The sequence below is a fragment of the Athene cunicularia genome (assembly GCF_003259725.1).
Source record: "Athene cunicularia isolate RWA chromosome 19 unlocalized genomic scaffold, athCun1 chr19_part1, whole genome shotgun sequence".
Classification (NCBI taxonomy): domain Eukaryota; kingdom Metazoa; phylum Chordata; class Aves; order Strigiformes; family Strigidae; genus Athene; species Athene cunicularia.
The window spans coordinates 11,868,208-11,885,570 of NW_020799124.1; the positions used below are offsets into that span (position 1 = coordinate 11,868,208).

The window sequence follows — 17,363 nt, forward strand, 5'->3', positions numbered from 1 at the left end:
AGCATGAGGATAACTCCAGCAGCCACCTGATGCCCTTTTCTGCTTCTCTCATAAATTCTAGCACTGCTTCAGCACCAGTAGGGAAGGTGTTTGGTCTGCAAGGGGAGAGGAAGGTCTGGAAAATACCTCTGGAATCAGTTCAAAGTGATTTTTTTTTTTTTTCGTTTTTTTTTTTTTTTTTTCTGAGGGAACCACTGATTGCAAGTCTGGTTGACAGACTGCTGAAACCTCCTAAATCATCCTGTAAATACAGATTTGCACCAGAAGTGTTTCAATCCTCAAAGAGGGAGGTCAGCTCTGCAGTGCAGCTGAAGAGATCCAACACAAAGACAGGAAGAACTCTGAAAAATATTGCAGCAAGCAGGTTGTGAATAGCTTGAACAAAAGTTGTGTCCTTTGCAACAGGAGTTAGATGCTGGGAAGAGTCACTCATCCAGTCTGTTGTTCGTTTCTCCATCGTTAGTGTCTTTAGCAGGATAAAACCTTTGTAGATCTGTTCACTGTTCATCAAACCTTGACTGTCTCCAACGGGTGGAAATCACTACCTGAAAGTCCTGTTTCTTCTTCGGAGCTGGCAAACGCTGGGGCTCCTTTGATCCCAGGCTGGACCCCAGTCTCTGATCCCTGCCCCAAGCCTCTGATCCCACTTTTCCAGCTTTCCCATCTGGTATACCAAACAAACCCAAGAGTGTCAAATCCTGTCAGCAGCTCAGAGCCTTCAGCGCTGCCTCCGTGGCCTTCCCGACCTCCATTCACATCCTGTCCCTGTCCCCAGACCCCCACCTCTGGCACCCAGCTTCTCCCCAACAAGGCTCATGGAGGTAACCATCACCTGCAAGCGAGGGATGGAGCTAAACCTGCTCCAGCACCGCTTGCCACGCTGGGAATGCCCCTTCCCTTCCCTCAGCCCGCGCCCTGCGTTTGATATTCCAGCTGGGAAGCGGCGGCACTGACCTCTGGCCCCTGAGCTGGGGTTTGGCAATGCAGTGGGTAAACTGCTGCAGCAGCTCCGGCAGCTCCCTGTTTGCACAGGCGCTCGGGGACACGCAGATCAAAGGGCTCCGCATGAGTAACAGTGGCCCAGCCCTGCACTTTGTTCATGTTCTCTGTCTGCCTTTCACAAGAGGCTGCCTCTGCCTGCCTGGAGGGCTCGAAGGGCTTGGTGGGAGGACGTGGGTGACCCTGCAAGGTCCGCCAGGCAGTATGCTTTGACCTCACCAGGGTGGCATGTACACTCATTTGGGTGGGTCTCAAAGCTGTCCTCAGACCACAGCAACTGGTGGGCTGTGAAAAACCATCCCACTCCTAATCCTAGACCAGACCTGCAGCCCAGACTTCACCTGAGCTTTTCCCTAAGGAATGCAGGGGACCAAGGAGAGCAATGTGGGGGTGGTCAGGCCCACAGACAGCCCGTGGCTGGTGCAGCCGTGGTGAGAAGTGGGGACCTGCAGAGGCTTCTGCTGTCCTGGGACAGGAGGGTTGTGCAGCAGTCAGCAGAGCTAATGGGGCTGCAGGTCCCTCCTCTGCAAATCCAGCTCTGGAGCAAAGGGGCACACAGCACAGATGTGTTTGGTGTTTAGGTTTACGGGTTGCTGTGACTGTAAGCCCACCAACTAATTTGCCTCCACAACCATAGGGAGAAACCATCCATGAACCACAGAGCCCTAGCAAGAGCAGGCACTGCAGCTCAACACAATGCAAAAACCAAGGTGTAAATGATTTTCTCAATCTAAGCAGCAGGTGCTTCTTTCTTCCGTGAAGAGCCAGGGAGGCAGATACGTATCCAAACAGTAGATATTAACCAGATGTACAATACAAAATGTCCACTGAAGCTTCTGTTCTTTTGGATAGGCAAAGCTGGCGGGGGAGCGTGGAGCCCGTGCGATCCTTTTTGACATTACTGATGATGAAAGCGCTGCTGATCAGGTACAAACTCCATTGATATTATCAGCTAAACCACAGTGCCCCTGTCCCATCCCAAAATGTGCGCAGGTCAGGACCCACCAGCCACCAAGACACAGTGGGAGGTCCCAGGAGGACACTGCAGGCTGGCTTTGAATGTCAGCTCTTGCCCAGCTCGTCCACACACACAGACAGCGCTTTTCTCTTTTGCTCACTTCATGGCACAGCCAGAACTCCACACAGCACAAGCAGGCCAGCAGCTTTCTGCTCTCAAAGGACATTGTCTGCTCAATTAAACTTCTCTGCCAGAAGCTGGATTTTTCCTCTTGGGAAGTCACAGATTATATGATCCCATCTAGTACAGACAGCCCTGGTGTACCTTAGGGGTAAGATGATATCTTGAGTTTTTAAGCCAAAGTCACGGCCACCCTGCTGTGCTGTTGGTGGTACTTCTGCTGCAAGTTTAGAGACCTCCAGAGGTCCCTTCCACTGCCATCTCTGGAAAGGAATAGGTTCCCCATCAAAATAATCAAGGGATAGTGAAAAGTGTCCAGCATTAGATAAGAGGACAGATAGAGGAGCTGGTGCCTGAGTTTACCAAAACTCTGGGCTGACTCCTGCTTGCTGGATCTGTCCCTCATGGTTCTTTCATGCACTTAAAACTTAATTTCTGATGCCTGAGAAATGCAGCAAGCGAGTGCAGGCCCATGAGGTGATGCTGAGGTTGCTCAGTAGGGGTATGGGAAGTGGTTCGTGGCTCAGAGCGCCACGCTGATTCAAGTCAGTCTGGAGGGGAGGGCAGACTTGGACATTTGCTGAGCTACCCAGGCCAGGCTGACTGGACCATGGTGGGAAAAACAAACAGAATGTCCTGCAGATCACAGAGGGAGGAGGGGGAACATGGATGGATCTCACAGGAAGAAAAGAGGAAGCATTTCTGTAGTGAGGCAACACTTGACACTGTTGGCAGTTATCACGTGGAAGAGGAGAGACCACAGAGGTTTGAGAGGAGCACAAGAGACACTGAGCAGTGTCCAGTTGTGCATGAGGAGGCAGCATCAGAGGAAATGAAGATATCCATGCTGAAGAGTTCTTAAAAGAGGAGGAACTTCCATCTGATTTCATCATAGAAGGATAGGGCAAGTTTGGGGTAGCAGTCAGTCTCTAAAGTGTGTGAAAGAAGCACTGGGAGGAACCCAACGTGCCTAGGGGGCCAGGACAGTCCTTGTTTCAGGCTGTTCTGGACCATCTCCCACTGTGTTTGTCTCTTTACAGCTGAGAAAGCCCCGAGGTCTGAGTCAGCCCGTGGTTCTGATCAGGGGCCACGATGCTGAGCTTCTCATGGGCGTCGTGAACAAGAACAGAGAGGCCCACGTGAAGATAGAGGTCAAGGAGCCACCAGCTTGGGTGAGAGATGCACCATTCCCACTACCTTCTGTATCCCCCCTCCCAAGCTGCTGTGCCACATAATAGGACTTTCCCAAAGATGCTGAGGTTTCCTCCCCAGGGATGGAGATTGCAGCCCTTTGCAAGAGCTGCCTGTCTGCAGCATTCAGATGACATGCTGCAAATAAAGGCTCAAAAGCACTTTCAACTTACTTAGTTTCTTATGCTTAAACATCACAAGTGAGGCAAGGGGATTCCGTGTCTCTTCAGGTGAGACCAAGCCTTGATCTTTTCATCTTGAGCTACCTTAGACCATGACCTCTAGGGACCTGAGGTGCTGCGAGATAGAGAAATGCCATTGCCGCTGGAGGCCAAGGATCACGTGTTCAAAGGCTGATGGTCAGGAAGAGATCAGGATTCTTCTGCCTAGCCTCTAATTCCCACCCCTGCCACACATGAGTAGTTTCTTTTCTGTTTTATCCAACAGCCAGACTACGATGTGTGGATTCTTCTCACAGTGGTCAGCACTGTGGTCGTCATCATTTTGATTTTTGTTGTCCGCACAAAGTGCCAGCTGAACAGGACTCAGGTAGGAATCTCACAGAGCAGATGTGTCTGAACAAACAAAAACTCATGAAGGGCAGGAATGGGCACAGTTTGGGAGGGGAAATGGGCCTCTGTATGAACTGAAGATGTGGCCACGTGAGGCACGTGGGCTGGCAGCATCCCTCCTGCAGTGGCTTTGCTCTCCTCCTGCTGCCTTGCCAGCACTGCAGCCTGCAGTCCCAGCACCTTTCAGAGCTTGTCCCAGCACCCAGATCTGCAGAGTCAGCCCACAAGCTCTTAACAGTATTGTCAGTATTGGTAGAGAGTATTAGATTTAGTATTTTTAATAGAACCTAAAAAATTAAATAATCATCTTTCCAGACTCAGATGTATTTCCAGATTTGAGAATATCCCATTTGTCCTATAGAAAGACAAGCCTTTGGGGCTCAAAAATTCAGGATTGCTGAGTGATTTTGAATGTCTACTGCCAGATGTCTCCTGCTGGTGACAAAGCCTGCTCTGGCTAAGCCAGGTTAGACAAAGTTACCTCTGGAAATGAGTATCACCTCCGGATTCCAAAACAGAAGGGCAGTGAGAAGTACGGCAGTGTAAGGCTGAGCCTCTCCTTAAAGCCTCCTTTCTCCCTGGCAGGACTCCTTGCAGCAGCAGACCATGCAGGCCATCGGGCAGCTGGCCACACGCAGGTACCAGTCACGATGCCGGCAGGCGCCGCGGTGGGACTCGACCAGCAGCTGCAGCTCAGCCCCAGTCTGTGCAATTTGCCTGGAGGAGTTCAGTGAGGGCCAGGTAGGGTGTGGACATGGCTGCTGGATAGCCACGGCTCTGAGCTTCCCGGCCACAGTCAGGGGGAGCTGCGGTGGGAGCTGAGCAGTCTAGCAGGGGTGGGAGGCCCTTGGGGTGTTTCCTGTAGCAACTCCTGAGGGCTGGGAAAGGACCAGCATCAATGGAAGTCTGCCTGCCCCTTGGCCAAAAAAGCCCTGCCCTGGCTGAAGTCACTTGCAGGCAGATTCAGATTCCCTGAAGATGTGTCTCCAGCTGTTGCTGCAGGGTAAAATGTCCATAATACCTCCCCATTCCCGAGGGCTGGCACCTCTCTGGACGTTCACACCCCAGAGCTGGACGCAGTGAGCAGAGCCAGAGCTGCCCGTCTGTTGCACGGCCTCCTCCATGGGCAGCAGATTGCTCGCCAGTAGACATCTTCCCATCCTACACGGCTTGCTTCCATCAAGAAGGACCCATCCATGGTTCTTCTTGCTCACACTCCTCCTCTTCTCTCCACCTCTCGCTAGGAACTGCGGATCATCTCATGCTCCCATGAATTTCACCGGGCATGTGTTGACCCCTGGCTGCAGCAACACCACACGTGTCCACTTTGCATGTTCAACATTCTTGGTAAGGCTCAGACACAGCATTTCTTGGCCAGGGACAGGGCTGGTGGCAGGTGTTGTCCCCAGGAAGTCCATGTACCCTTGGATGACGCAGTCAGTGTGTCAGCAGGAGCACGTGGGTGTACAGGGCAGTGTGTACATGGAGAGGGGTCCCTGTGCGTGTCAGCACCTGCAGCATACAGTGGGGTACTGGGCTTGGGCTGGGACCTGCACCAAGAGGAGGGATTCCTTGTCCTGGGACCTGCCAGGAAGGGGGGTGGGATCTGAGGGTCGGGGCAGACCATCAGGATGGTTTGGTGGTGGCAGTGAGGAGTTGCAGGGCACGTGTAGGACATGGGACCGTAGTGGGAGTGCAGTGGAGGCTTGCTGGTTCTGGGGCTACTGCAGCTGGGCTGTGGATTGTACGCTGGATGCTCCCTTCTCTCTTCACAGACAGAGACTTGGTGGACCAGGCCACAGCCGCTGGCTCCCGCCTGGCCCCTCGGGACATGGAGCCCGGACGGCGACTCCACCTTTTCCGCCAGCACCCAGGACATGCCCTTTACCACCTTCCACACGCGTATCCTCAGAGGAACCTCAGGAGCTTTCCCCCAGATCCAGCCCATGGCAACCCCTTCTTCCACTCTCCGGAGCTCTCCCAGCTGGATTTTGGCACCATCCACTACATGCCCTACAGGCCAACCTCCCTGCTCGCCTGTGGCCACCCGTCCCCCCTGGCCCCGGGCTTGCTGGGCCAGCAGCATCCCAACCCCTCGGCATGCGGACAGACGCTGTCACCCCACAGGACTTGTTCTCTCCAGCCCCAGCCTCCCTGCCCGGGGCTCAAGGCAGCCCTGGCGCAGAAGCAGCACCGTGCACCCGCCCTGCGCCGGGGGGTCAGCCACGGGCACCAGCACAACAGCAGTGGCTCTGGGGAGAGCTATCTCACGGACCACAGCGGGTACCTGGCAGATGGGCCAGGCAGTGATTCCAGCTCAGGGCCCTGCCACGGTTCCTCCAGTGACTCCATGTTGAACTGCACAGACGTCAGTCTGCAGGGCATCCACGGAAGCTGCTCCACTTTCCGGAGCTCCCTCAGCAGCGACTACGACCCCTTCGTGTACTGCAGCTTGGAGGGACCTGCCATGGACCACAGCCAGGAGCAGCCGCGGCCGCTGAGGGAGACACGACCCAGGTCCTTGGACCTGATGGTGCCTGGCGGTGCTGCTCCGGCCAAGCCGCAGATGCTCAGCCACGTTCACTACCACCATCACCAGCACCATCACTACAGACGAGACACAGAGTGTCCACCCGGGCGGGCCGGGCAGGTGCCAGGGCAGCGCAAATCCCGGTACTCTGGGGCCAAGGTTGGCTTCCATGGTGCTCGGACACAAAAGAGGACCGAGAAAAGCCATCACTGTCAGCAGCCTCTGGAAAGCAGCACTGTGCTACAGGAGGCAGCTTCGGCAGGACAGCCAGCCTGTCCCCAGCAAGGCCAGGAGCCCCCTCATGCCCCCTCCACTTCTCCAAACAGGTTGGACTTCAGCGTAGATGCCAACAGACAATCGGGATCAGCTGGCACATCCCCTGTCATGCTGCCCCCGAGACACAGCTTACAGAGCCGTCATCACCGAAGGAAAAGAAAGTGTCCCCTGGAGCCCGACCCTTCTCTCCTGCCTGAGGACTCAGCCTTGCCCAAAGCCTGCGATGCTCAGGTTCCTCACAGCCATCCCGCTGGCTACCGCTGCTCGCCCGAAGTCCAGCCCCTGATCCCAAGCGCTCCCCTGCCCTATGGCTCAGGCTCCCGGCCGCTCTGGAAGTGTTTAGTGCCACAGCCTGGCTTAGAGCTGAAAAAGCAGGAGGAGGTGGTGTCAGGACAGGAGGGAAACCACACGGTTCCTGCTGATTTCTCAGGGACAGGCACCCCCAGACATAGTCTGAGTCTTCACCTTCACTGCCCCTCTCAGCAGGGTGGTCAGGGTAAGTCTGGTGTTTGCCTCTTCTTGCAGCAAAGCAGGTGACGGAGGGTGGTTTGCTGAAGGTACTCTGGCTGCCAGTACACCGTACCTTTACAGTGCGCTTTTGTACAAGACCACTGACAACAGAAGCATTTCAAAGCTCACCTGTCTGGAGATGATGGCCTCAGCAATTAGCAAGTCTGTTAATGAGTGCACCAAACCTTGCAGTCTCATCCTAAATACAAATTTGAAATAAGGTGGCTATTTTTAACTAAACAGCTCTAGCAGCTGGAATATCTCCCAAAGGAAGAGGTGGGACTATGTTTCTCAGTGTCTTTACATTGGTCTGGATGCCTTAACGGCAAAGTCATTATTATTGGGCTCTAGTTGTTTTAGCCAGCCCCAGCTAACTGGAATCAGTAAGGACGTGTGCGTGGCCAGTGGTAGTAGGAGAACAGACTAAATGAGTTTATAGATTTGTACATCCCTCATTTCTCACCTGCCTCTGTTGGATGGGAGTTGCTTTTTAGTGTCTTTTGGAAATCAGACATGATGAAAGTTTGGCCCTTTGCATAACTGCTATACATCTCTTGCTGAGAAAGGGAAAATATATTTGAGACAATGCTGTTTGAAAGAGCCTGAGTTTAGCTCCCAGGTCTTGCTTTCTCAGGTTCCTCTGAATACAACAACCTGCAAGTCAGCATGGGCAGGTGCTGGCTCCGAGCAGAGCCTGGCTCCCTTCCTCGCCCTGCCGCTGACTCATTGCAGGTCCTTGGGCAAATCGTTTTGATTTAGGTACCAAATACAGATCTAGCTGCCTAATTTCTGTTAAAATGCTGGCCTTAAACTCATGACTCACCATGCCCATTGTGCTGCGGAGATAATAACTTCCTCTCCATGCTTGTCTATCCAGCCCTACACCACACCCAGGCTGCTGGTGGTGCAGCACCTACCGAGGAGGCAGCGGGGACCAGGGAGAGGCTGGATGGGGCACAGTGCTGGCTGCCTGTGGCGCTCCAGGCTCTCAGACTCCCAGGAACAGATTTATTTTTTTTTTCCCAGGCGCAGAAGTGCCTGACACTGCAGATAGATAGGTGATACGATAGGTTCTTCAAAGGGCCCCGAGGGATGTTGCCGTTTTGAGAGTTAAGGAGGCAGCAGTGCAGAGACTCTGCGAGTCGCTCTGAGTGCTGATGTCCCCTGAGTTGGAGGCAGTAGGCGATGGTATCACGAGGACACAGGCCTCCCAGGATCACAGACGGGAACCTCCACACGGAGAGAGCCCTCCTGGCATGAGGGCAGGCTGCTCAGGAGTTGCTTTGAGCTCCCATTTCAAAATGAACCTGGGATGACCCCCCAGGCCACCAGAGTAGCAGTCTGTGCACCTAACGCAGGGCACTGGGTGCTGCAGTGCTCAGGGCCTCACAAGGGTCTGTGCCGTGATGCCTCTGTCTCTTTGTAAGACAGCCCCAGCGGCCTAGATCTGCACCCACCTCCTGATGGTGTGATGGGGGGAAGGCTCTGTGGGTGTGCGCAGCCTTCGCTCCCTCTCACCTCCCTTTACCAGGAGCTAGAAGGACCAATGTGTCTGAAAGCCGTGTGACTCTGACTGCAGTAACTTCTGTGGGTGCTTTCAGGACCAGTCAGAATCTCCTTGTAAAATTGAGAAAATACATAGAAAGGAAGGATTTAACTTTATTAGGAACTGAGAACAGTTGAAGAGAGCAGGAGCTCATGCAGGGCTTATGCAGAAAAGCCATCAAACTGAAAACATGTTGGTTGACATAACACAGCCTCTGAGGTATAATAACATAATCTTTCTTTATCTTAGAAAGGGACTGGGCATAAATCAATAGAGACCAAGTAAAAAGAGCAAAGAACAATCTCAGTAGACAGTCCCATATAAGCAAGACAATAAAATAGTCAAGGAGACCAAGGAGAAATGCATACATGCCTCTAGATAAACGTTGTAAGGCTAAAAATATAAGTGGAGGAATTAGAAAGCCCAGCTTTAAATTAGTTTTGACATAAACTTTTCAGAAACCCAGTTTAAAAAAAAAAAAAAAGCCAACAAATCAACAGTGAGACCTTGTAATTCCCATGTAAAATTACAGAGAGAAGAATGTGACTCTTCTGGTGGCATGGGAGGGACACTATGCATTAAGGAGAGTGTCAAGTCCAATGACAAATAACATAAAAATCCCCAATTGTGCCTAAGTAGGAGGAGTATGGTATTAGGGTTATAATACATATATATGTATTAGCACAGGCTGCAAAAGAGGAGCCTACATATACATGAGAACCTTCTTCAAATAATACTAAAAGAAGCAGTCAAAAGAATAAGATGCTTTTGGGCACAGGGATCATTTAAAGCCCCAGAAAAGGGCTGGCCAAGCAGCAGAGCAGAGAGAGCAATTAGAAACAAGAAGCTGTTCTTCCAAAGCGAAGGTGTGGCTAGACAAAAGAAATCAGAAGCGAGTTGGATGCAAAGCTAAATGCAGAGCCATGGTGAGGCAGGCCAGGAAGCATTTCTATGAACAACTTGTGAAAAAGAGAGAGACTATTAATGCAAACATTTTCATCAGAAGGAAGAAGGCTGCCAGAGGCTCTGCAGGTCCAGGGAGTAACTCAGGGATGTTCAAGGGCTGCAACTGCATAGTAGAAGAGCAAACTGAACTTACTGCATTAGTGATCAACATGGAAGCGCTTGAGGAGGTTCTCAGCCAGGCACATGTCTGTTCAGGGCATGGGGTAGAGGATCCCTCATAAATCAGATCATCAGTTTGACCGTTTCTGAAACGCACCAATAAAGTGGATAGTAACAAATTGCCAGGGCTACAGATCACTTCCCTGGGCATCGTGCAGGAGCACAAGCACAGAACTGCTAAATCACAAACGTGGACTCCAATCTGTTATCCATGCCCAGAGCCAGAAGGAAGAGCTGAGGGCAACATCGGCTTGAAACAGCTGAAGCTACAGAACAACGAGCCTGACTTTCCTGCCAAGCAAATTGTTAAAAATTCAAATACAGGGTCTGACTTGTAGGCACATGGCTAAATGTGAAAACCAGGGGAGGAAGCAACACAACTTCTGTAGAGAGAGATAACGCCTCACAGATCTTTTATGGGAATGAAGCTCTCAAAGGATAAAAGGGAAGGTGCTCTCATAGGTAAATAACTTGCTAAAAAATTGAAGACAAAGTGCAGATCAGTCTTAATGGAGGAAAGTTACTCGGAGAAGGGGGAAAATAGAGTTCTCCAACTGTCTGCACCTTTCAGCAAGCTCATAAATATCGTGGACAAGGAGAGGAGATAGCAAAGTTTATAAAAGACAAAATCCTTCAGTATTGTTGGCTTTAAAACTGTTTACAAAGTGTTACAGAAGGATCTCCCATTGCTGAGTTATCAGGCAATAGAGTGGTGGATGAAATCCCCTGTAAGCAGCACAAAATGCCACACACAAGCACAATCTAAGTAAAAAATTATTATTAGGAGCCAGCTGGGAACAAACGTGGGACAAGCAGAAAGTGCCGTTATGCAGCTGCGTAAGTCTGTGGTGCTTTCACAGGTGGCATCCACCAGTGATCAACCCTCCTCAAAAAAGGATAGAACAGACTTGGGACAAGTGCAGAAAGGTATTGAGCACAATCACAATGATGAGGTTTTTCTGAGAAAACAGAAAGAATATAGAAACTTTCATGTGGGAAATAGATGATTAGCAGAGGATATGCAAGAGAGGATATGAAATCAGGAGAGCAGGGGAGAAGGCAGGTAAGAGACACTGGTGCTCACAACAAAAATAAGTGGTGGCATCAAATGGGAACCAGAAGCTTTAAAACACCTGATAAGGTAACACAGAGCGTGTAGTGAAACTGGTGCTCATTACCCAGCGGATGTAGGTGCCAGAAGTAAAATGGGTTCGAGAGCCTAGATCAAGAGCTATCAAATGCAGAGATGCAAATACTCTCTCTGGCTCAGGAAGTCCCTAAACCAGGGTTTCCAGAAGCTGACGGTGCATCTGTGGGATGCAGCACCCTCCAGGTGTGTGCTCACCTCGCCCAGCTGCAAGATGAGGCTGAATCTTGGTCCACAGCCCCTGGAGAAACTCCACTTGTGCAGGCAGTGCCATGCACTGGCATCGCAGGGAATAACGCTGCCCGCAGCCATCGTCAGGGCAGCACAGATGATCCCAAAGAGGCCTGCATGATCTTGGTGTTTATGCTGCTTCCTTGAGCACCTCCACCAGCTTTTCTTGGTAGGATTTGCATAAAGATACATCCTTGCCTCTCTTGCCTGGGAGATTATACCTGGGAGTTGTTTCACTGAAGAATCAATCCTCAAGCAATGCTGAATGGATCCTTTTAAGAGAAGTCAGACAACTAGCAATGAATTACAGCTAGATGGCTTCCTAAACCACCCCAGCACGCACAGATCTCATCCCAGAACAGCCAGATTACTCCCAGCACAGGCTGATGAAATCTCTTGATTTCTCTCTCTGGGAAATCTTACCTCCTGCAGCATGCTGTCAGCATCCTCCCCCTCTCCTCCATCTTCTGCTCATCCTCTTAGCGATTCCCTTTCATGTCATGTCTTTGATCTTTACTAGAGAAGGGAAAAGGGATTAGAAGGCAGGAAAAGACCACCATTAAAACCTAATACCCAGAGAACAAGATTTCTCTTGTATCACCATGCGCTCCTTCAGCTCATTGCCCCATGTGGATCTTGATGGCTCTACCACCTCTCCCAATTCAAGACCTTTTTCACAGAATTACAGAATCATTCAGGTTGAAAAAGCCCCTTGGGATCATCAAGTCCAACCCTCAGCCCGACTCTACAAAGTTCTCCCCTACCCCACATCCCCCACAGCTCATCCCAACGACCCTTAAACACCCCCAGGGATGGGGACTCCCCCCCTCCTTGGGCAGCCTATTCCACTCTCTGACCACTTTTTTTGTGAAAAGTTTTTTCCTCATGCCCAGTCTGACCCTCCCCTGTTGCAGTTTCCAGCCGTTCCCTCTTGTTCTGTCACCAATTCCCTGGGAGCAGAGCCCAGCCCCAGCCTCTCTGCAATGTCCTGTCAGGAGCTGCAGAGAGTGACGAGGTCTCCCCTCAGCCTCCTCCTCCTCACACTGAACACCCCCAGCTCCTTCCCTGGCTCCTCACAGGATTTATTCTCCAGCCCTTCCCCAGCCTCGTTGCCCTCCTCTGCCCTTGCTCCAGCCCCTCGAGATCTCTCTCAATATATATTGAGGTGCCCAAAACTGGACACAACCCTCCAGGTGTGGCCTCTTTTTTCTAACCTTCCTTTCTGTTTTCAGTAACAGGCGACACTCATGCAGGCACAGTTTTCAGAATATATTTTAATGCTGGTATTTGAGACTCAGGGCATCTGGCTGATCACAGAGTGATCGAAGCTGTACAGTCTCTTTTGTGTTGCACATAAGCTGCTGTACACGAGAACCAGTTGGCCACTGCTTATTCAGCATACCAGTGACACGAATCACAAATGCCAGATACACTCAAACTCTGTCTTCTGGTATTTTGGCCATGCCTGCACACATATGTATATGTATAACACTGTGTCTGTGCATTAATTTTCCTATGTCGACTAGCTGCATTTTCAAAGCAGAATCTCATTTGTTTGTTTTCTTCCAGTATATTTAATTTTCAAAGGTCCTGTTCCTACAGCTGGTGATTTATAACAAACAAGAATTTGCTGTGACTGTTGAAAAATTGTTTTGAATTGCTCTCTCTGAATAGCTGTATGGGCATTTGTTTCCTTTTGATCCCATGAACATTCAGGAAAACTGATATGTGAAAAATTATGCATATGGGCTATGCTGACCCTGCGTGAGAGTTCTGGGCAGACTCGAGAGAGATCTGGGAAGGGACTGTGATGTGTGTGTTGAGAAAGGAACTATCTGAAGCAGTAATTCAGGGTGCACCATTTCCAGGCAGCCCTTATGTTGAATGTTTCGAGGTAAACTACTCAGCAATTGCCTGTCAATAATTCACCAGGCCGAAGGGGTTGGGGAAGAGCAGGAGCTGCAGTCCTTGCTGGCTGGGCACAAGGGACTGGCATTTGTGGCCAACCACCACTCACTGGGTTTGGCTTGTTTGGGACTCCGAAGCAGTTTGTGCAACCTCTTGAACATCGTGAAATGCATGTGCCATCCCTTTCCTGCAGGCACACATCACTCGCAGTCAGCTTTTGTTGTCTGGAGTTTCTGTTGTTGTCCCCTGTCCCTGGAAGGTGCTGCTGTGGCACTGTGTAAATATGAACTGAGGTTATTTTCTGTTGCTGATAATTTTTAAAACAGCTGTACAGATTTTCCTCAAAGAACAAACATCAAAAAGCCTCAAAAGCAAACATCTAATATCAGTGTGAACCCTGGGGTGCACCATGCCCTTAGCCTGTATCTTCTGACATATTTAAAGAGTAGCTTGATGTCTTATCTTTACGTTTCACTGTGCTTTAACTTAGAGGAATAAACTAACTGGGGAGGTGGCCAGAGAAGTCCCTCCAAAATACTGGGAGAAACTTACTGGCTTTTGCTGCAGAATCTGTTCTCTGTATTGCAGGGTCAAGGCCCCAGCAGCTGCAGAGTCCAGGAATGTTCAGCGAGCTGTAGCTCACACTTTTCTTTTTCCTTTTCTTTGAATACAGGATCTGAAGAGGAGGTCCAGGATGTCCATGAACACTCAGTTTAATAAAACACTGGCCTGTTTTCTTACTGGTGAGCTGGAGTGGACAAAGATGTTCAGCACACTGACCGTAGAGGAGCTCACATTTTGCTCTCTGCACAGGCAACATGTAATAACCGACCCTGACCTGCACAGCCCACGCCAAGATGCAGACTGCAAATAAGCAACATGACACTTGTGGTCTCCTCACATGTTCCCATGTTGTGATGGTCACACAAACACAGAGCCATGATCTCCAGGTCCCCTTCGCCTTTGAAGGCACAGGCAGCCCATCTTCATCCTGTGGCATCTATCTGCATGGGCTGGCTCGCTCAGAGACTGGTCTTGGGACCAGCTGGAGTGCTCATGGAGCGAGTGCAAGCTGCTATTTTGGCATGTTCATGCCACAGAAGGTTTTGCTAAACACTTCAAAAATAAACAAGCCTTCGAGACCGAAAGCTGCAGAAATGACTTTCTGTGGCCTGGTAGCTTCTGACTTCATTTCCTCACTTAGGTCAAAAGCCAGACTTCTTCATTTAACTTTTTCACTCTTATTTCAGACACAGGAAGAAGCTGTTCTCCATCTCAACACTCACAGGTCTGCCCTGCAAAGTGCTGCTTCTGTCTTCATTGGAAACCAACAGCTCTCACCATTGCCCCTCAGCTGATGCCATCTCGGCCATTTGCTGTGTTTTGCCAGCAGCAGGAGAGGTGAAGACACAGGGACGATATCAGCATTTCTGGGAAGGAGCAGGGTCAGGTTCTTTCCGTTGCAAGGAATCCACCCTCTCATCTGGCAATGTGAACAAATCTTTTACTCATCCTCTAACTCTTCCACCTACCCTCAAAATAGGTGAGATGGCCAGCCCTGTTAAGAGCCAAGCTCATTTCACAGAATCAACTAGGTTGGAAAGGACCTTGAAGATCATCCAGTCCAACCATTAACCCAGCACTGACAGTTCCCAACTACACCAGGTCCCTCAGCGCTTTTGAGCATATTTCAAACCTGGAGATGCCCCCGTCACAGGAGTCATGGAAAATCTTGAGTTCACATGGCTCCTGCTTCTCTCCTTCCACCCTCGTTGCCCCAAGACACAGCAAAAATTCCCAGAAAAAACATCCCAGCAAAATGCAGAGCAGAGCCCCATCCATCACGCAGCCTTATCTTTGTATTTCTGAAATGATCCTGTGAAGGAAGTTTTCAGAATACCCTTCTGCCTTTTCTGACATTTTGATGATGGAAAGAAAAGCTTCCGAGAAATTGCTAGGCTCTTGGTTTATTACTTTTTTCCCCCCTCCCATTTGTGGGGGTTTTTTTTGGAATGTCTCTAGTTCTTATTTCCTACATCTCATAATCTGGGGACATTCAAGTAAAATAAAACCTGCCAAATTCAAAACATATAAAACCCAGTTTTCATACAGCAGGGAATTAAGACTGTAGAGTTCATTGCCCCAAATGATCATTCAGGCCAAAGAATTTGCCAGATTCCCACATGAAGTGCACGTTTATATGGCACCAAGTGTTTCCAGAGTTAATGCTAATGAAACATAGGTGAGGATTCAACACTGGAGCTGAAGGTAACTCCTGACACTTTGAAACCCAGTCTAAGGACAGACTTCCCCCATCTGCTCAGTGCTCAGTAACCTTTCTGTGTCTTCCTTTGAAGCAGCAGCTGCTTCTCCAGTTCAAGAGAGCGCACTGGTTTTGTAGTCCCACTTCAGGATAATCCTGCCTCTGCCTTCCTTCCTTGGTGAGGAAAACTTCTTATGGGGTTTGCTGCCTTTGAAAAAGGCATCTTTGTCCTAGCTGCTAATCAGTCACTGACATTCAAGTGATGGTAGTAGAAGCCAGCCAATAGCGCACTGTTTCAAACAAAGCATTATTCCTTTGCTAATGTTCATTTCTTGTCGCCTGTGACCAAGCCAGTGCAGGACCTTTCAGTCTAAAGAAGAGCTGAATTTCTTTCATCAAAGAAACCAGCAGAATTGTATTTTAACCTTTCCAGGTTCTTTGTGCTTTTCCTACAGAGCAAGCAGAAGACATAAGCTCAGATGTTTTCTCCCTTACAGGGAAGTCAGTCTTAAACTAGAGGAAGAAAACCCAGGAGTGGGTCTAGATTCCCCCTGTTCAACTTCTTGTGCACGTGGTCCATGGCTTGTCTCAACCAGCTCCTTGACTGGAGTCCTTGACCATCCTGGAGAGCTCAGATGACTTTACAGAGGGGAGGATCATGAAGTCCAGGTGCTCCCAGTGATTTCTTTAGGAATCAAGAAGGCTGAGAGCCTCCAGGGATGCATTTCACTGCCTCAAAAGAACGAGCATCTAGTTTGCAGTCTAAAAGTCCTCCTCTCTTTCCCTCCTTATTGTTAAAAAAAATGAGGGCTCTGAACCTGTGGCAAGCCCCCAGCTTCTTGGAGAAAGTGGTCAGCACTAACGCACCCTTTCCACTCCCTACTGCAGTATTACCAGGCTGTGCAGGGCAATGCCTGCTTTAAAGTGTTTTCCTTTCCTGATGTTATGCTGCTGTTCCTTCTCATCTAGAAAACGGCCATCCTAGATGCTGGGCCCTCTGCCCGGGGCTTGCGGAGCTGCATGAGAGTGTGCAGGTCTGCCTCGGTGGGTTCTCAAGTGGGAGGAGAGGGAGGAACTCCCTGGGAAGGTGGTTTTTAAGATCCTCTTCAGTAGCTGGACTACCATCCTTGGCTGCCTGGAAGGGAAGCAGCAATATCTGAGAAAGTGGGGAACAGCTCCTCTCAGTTCCTGCACCTCTCGTGTCTGGGTGATGCTTTTGAGTGCTCAGTACCTTTGGGCTGCCACCACCGAATTTCTTGAGCATCACTGCAATAAAGCAGAGCTCATTTCCCTTCATTGCGTCCAAAGTCCCAGCTGGAAACTGATGGAAGCCAAAACATCCTGAACTCCCTCTCTCCGAAACTGAAGCCCCAGCCCCTCCCCAGGGAGCACCGTCTTCCCGGGACCTCTCACCCCGCCAAGCTGGGTACCGTGGGCCAGGCTGGCTGGACCTCCTCCCTCCCTGCACAGAGCCTCTGCTCTCCCTTTTATAATGTTCAGATCCTTTTGAAATGTGAATATAGGTTTGGTTATTTGTTGTTGTTTTTTGTTTTGTTTTCTGAGTCTCTTCTGGCTCTTAGGGTTTGGGAATAAATTATGACCCCCCCCAAAAAGAGGAAGAATACGTTTTATATATATGCAAAACTGTGTATTTATGTCCGATAGAAACAAAGATGTGTGAATATGCTGATGTGCTCAGAAATATATTTATTTACTAATATATTTATCCATGTACCCGGTCTGCTCGCCTGCTTTTGTCCGTTATAACAAGCCGTTGGGGCTGTGCCCCAAATGGCGCCTCCGCTCAGCGCCATGGAAACAAACCGCTTGGACGGCGGCCTGGGCCCGGTGAGAGGGGCCCGCTCTGGCAGGAGCCTCCGGCCGGGCCCGTGGCCCGCTCTGCCCCGTCACCGGAGCCCCGAGGCCC

The 17,363-nt window shown here is 50.2% G+C and overlaps 1 protein-coding gene across 1 annotated transcript in view; it reads left to right on the top strand.

The window, feature by feature from the left end:
* RNF43 (ring finger protein 43) overlaps positions 1-14,748 on the top strand; it is a 59,098-nt gene extending 44,350 nt beyond the window's left edge. The window contains exons 3-9 of the mRNA XM_026861691.1: positions 1,852-1,926; positions 3,178-3,309; positions 3,776-3,877; positions 4,486-4,641; positions 5,145-5,247; positions 5,676-7,202; positions 13,847-14,748. Coding sequence (XP_026717492.1) covers positions 1,852-1,926; positions 3,178-3,309; positions 3,776-3,877; positions 4,486-4,641; positions 5,145-5,247; positions 5,676-7,202; positions 13,847-13,890 — 2,139 coding nt within the window. The 3' untranslated portion in view covers positions 13,891-14,748. The remainder of the gene's footprint in view (positions 1-1,851; positions 1,927-3,177; positions 3,310-3,775; positions 3,878-4,485; positions 4,642-5,144; positions 5,248-5,675; positions 7,203-13,846) is intronic.
* Positions 14,749-17,363: the final 2,615 nt, after the last annotated feature.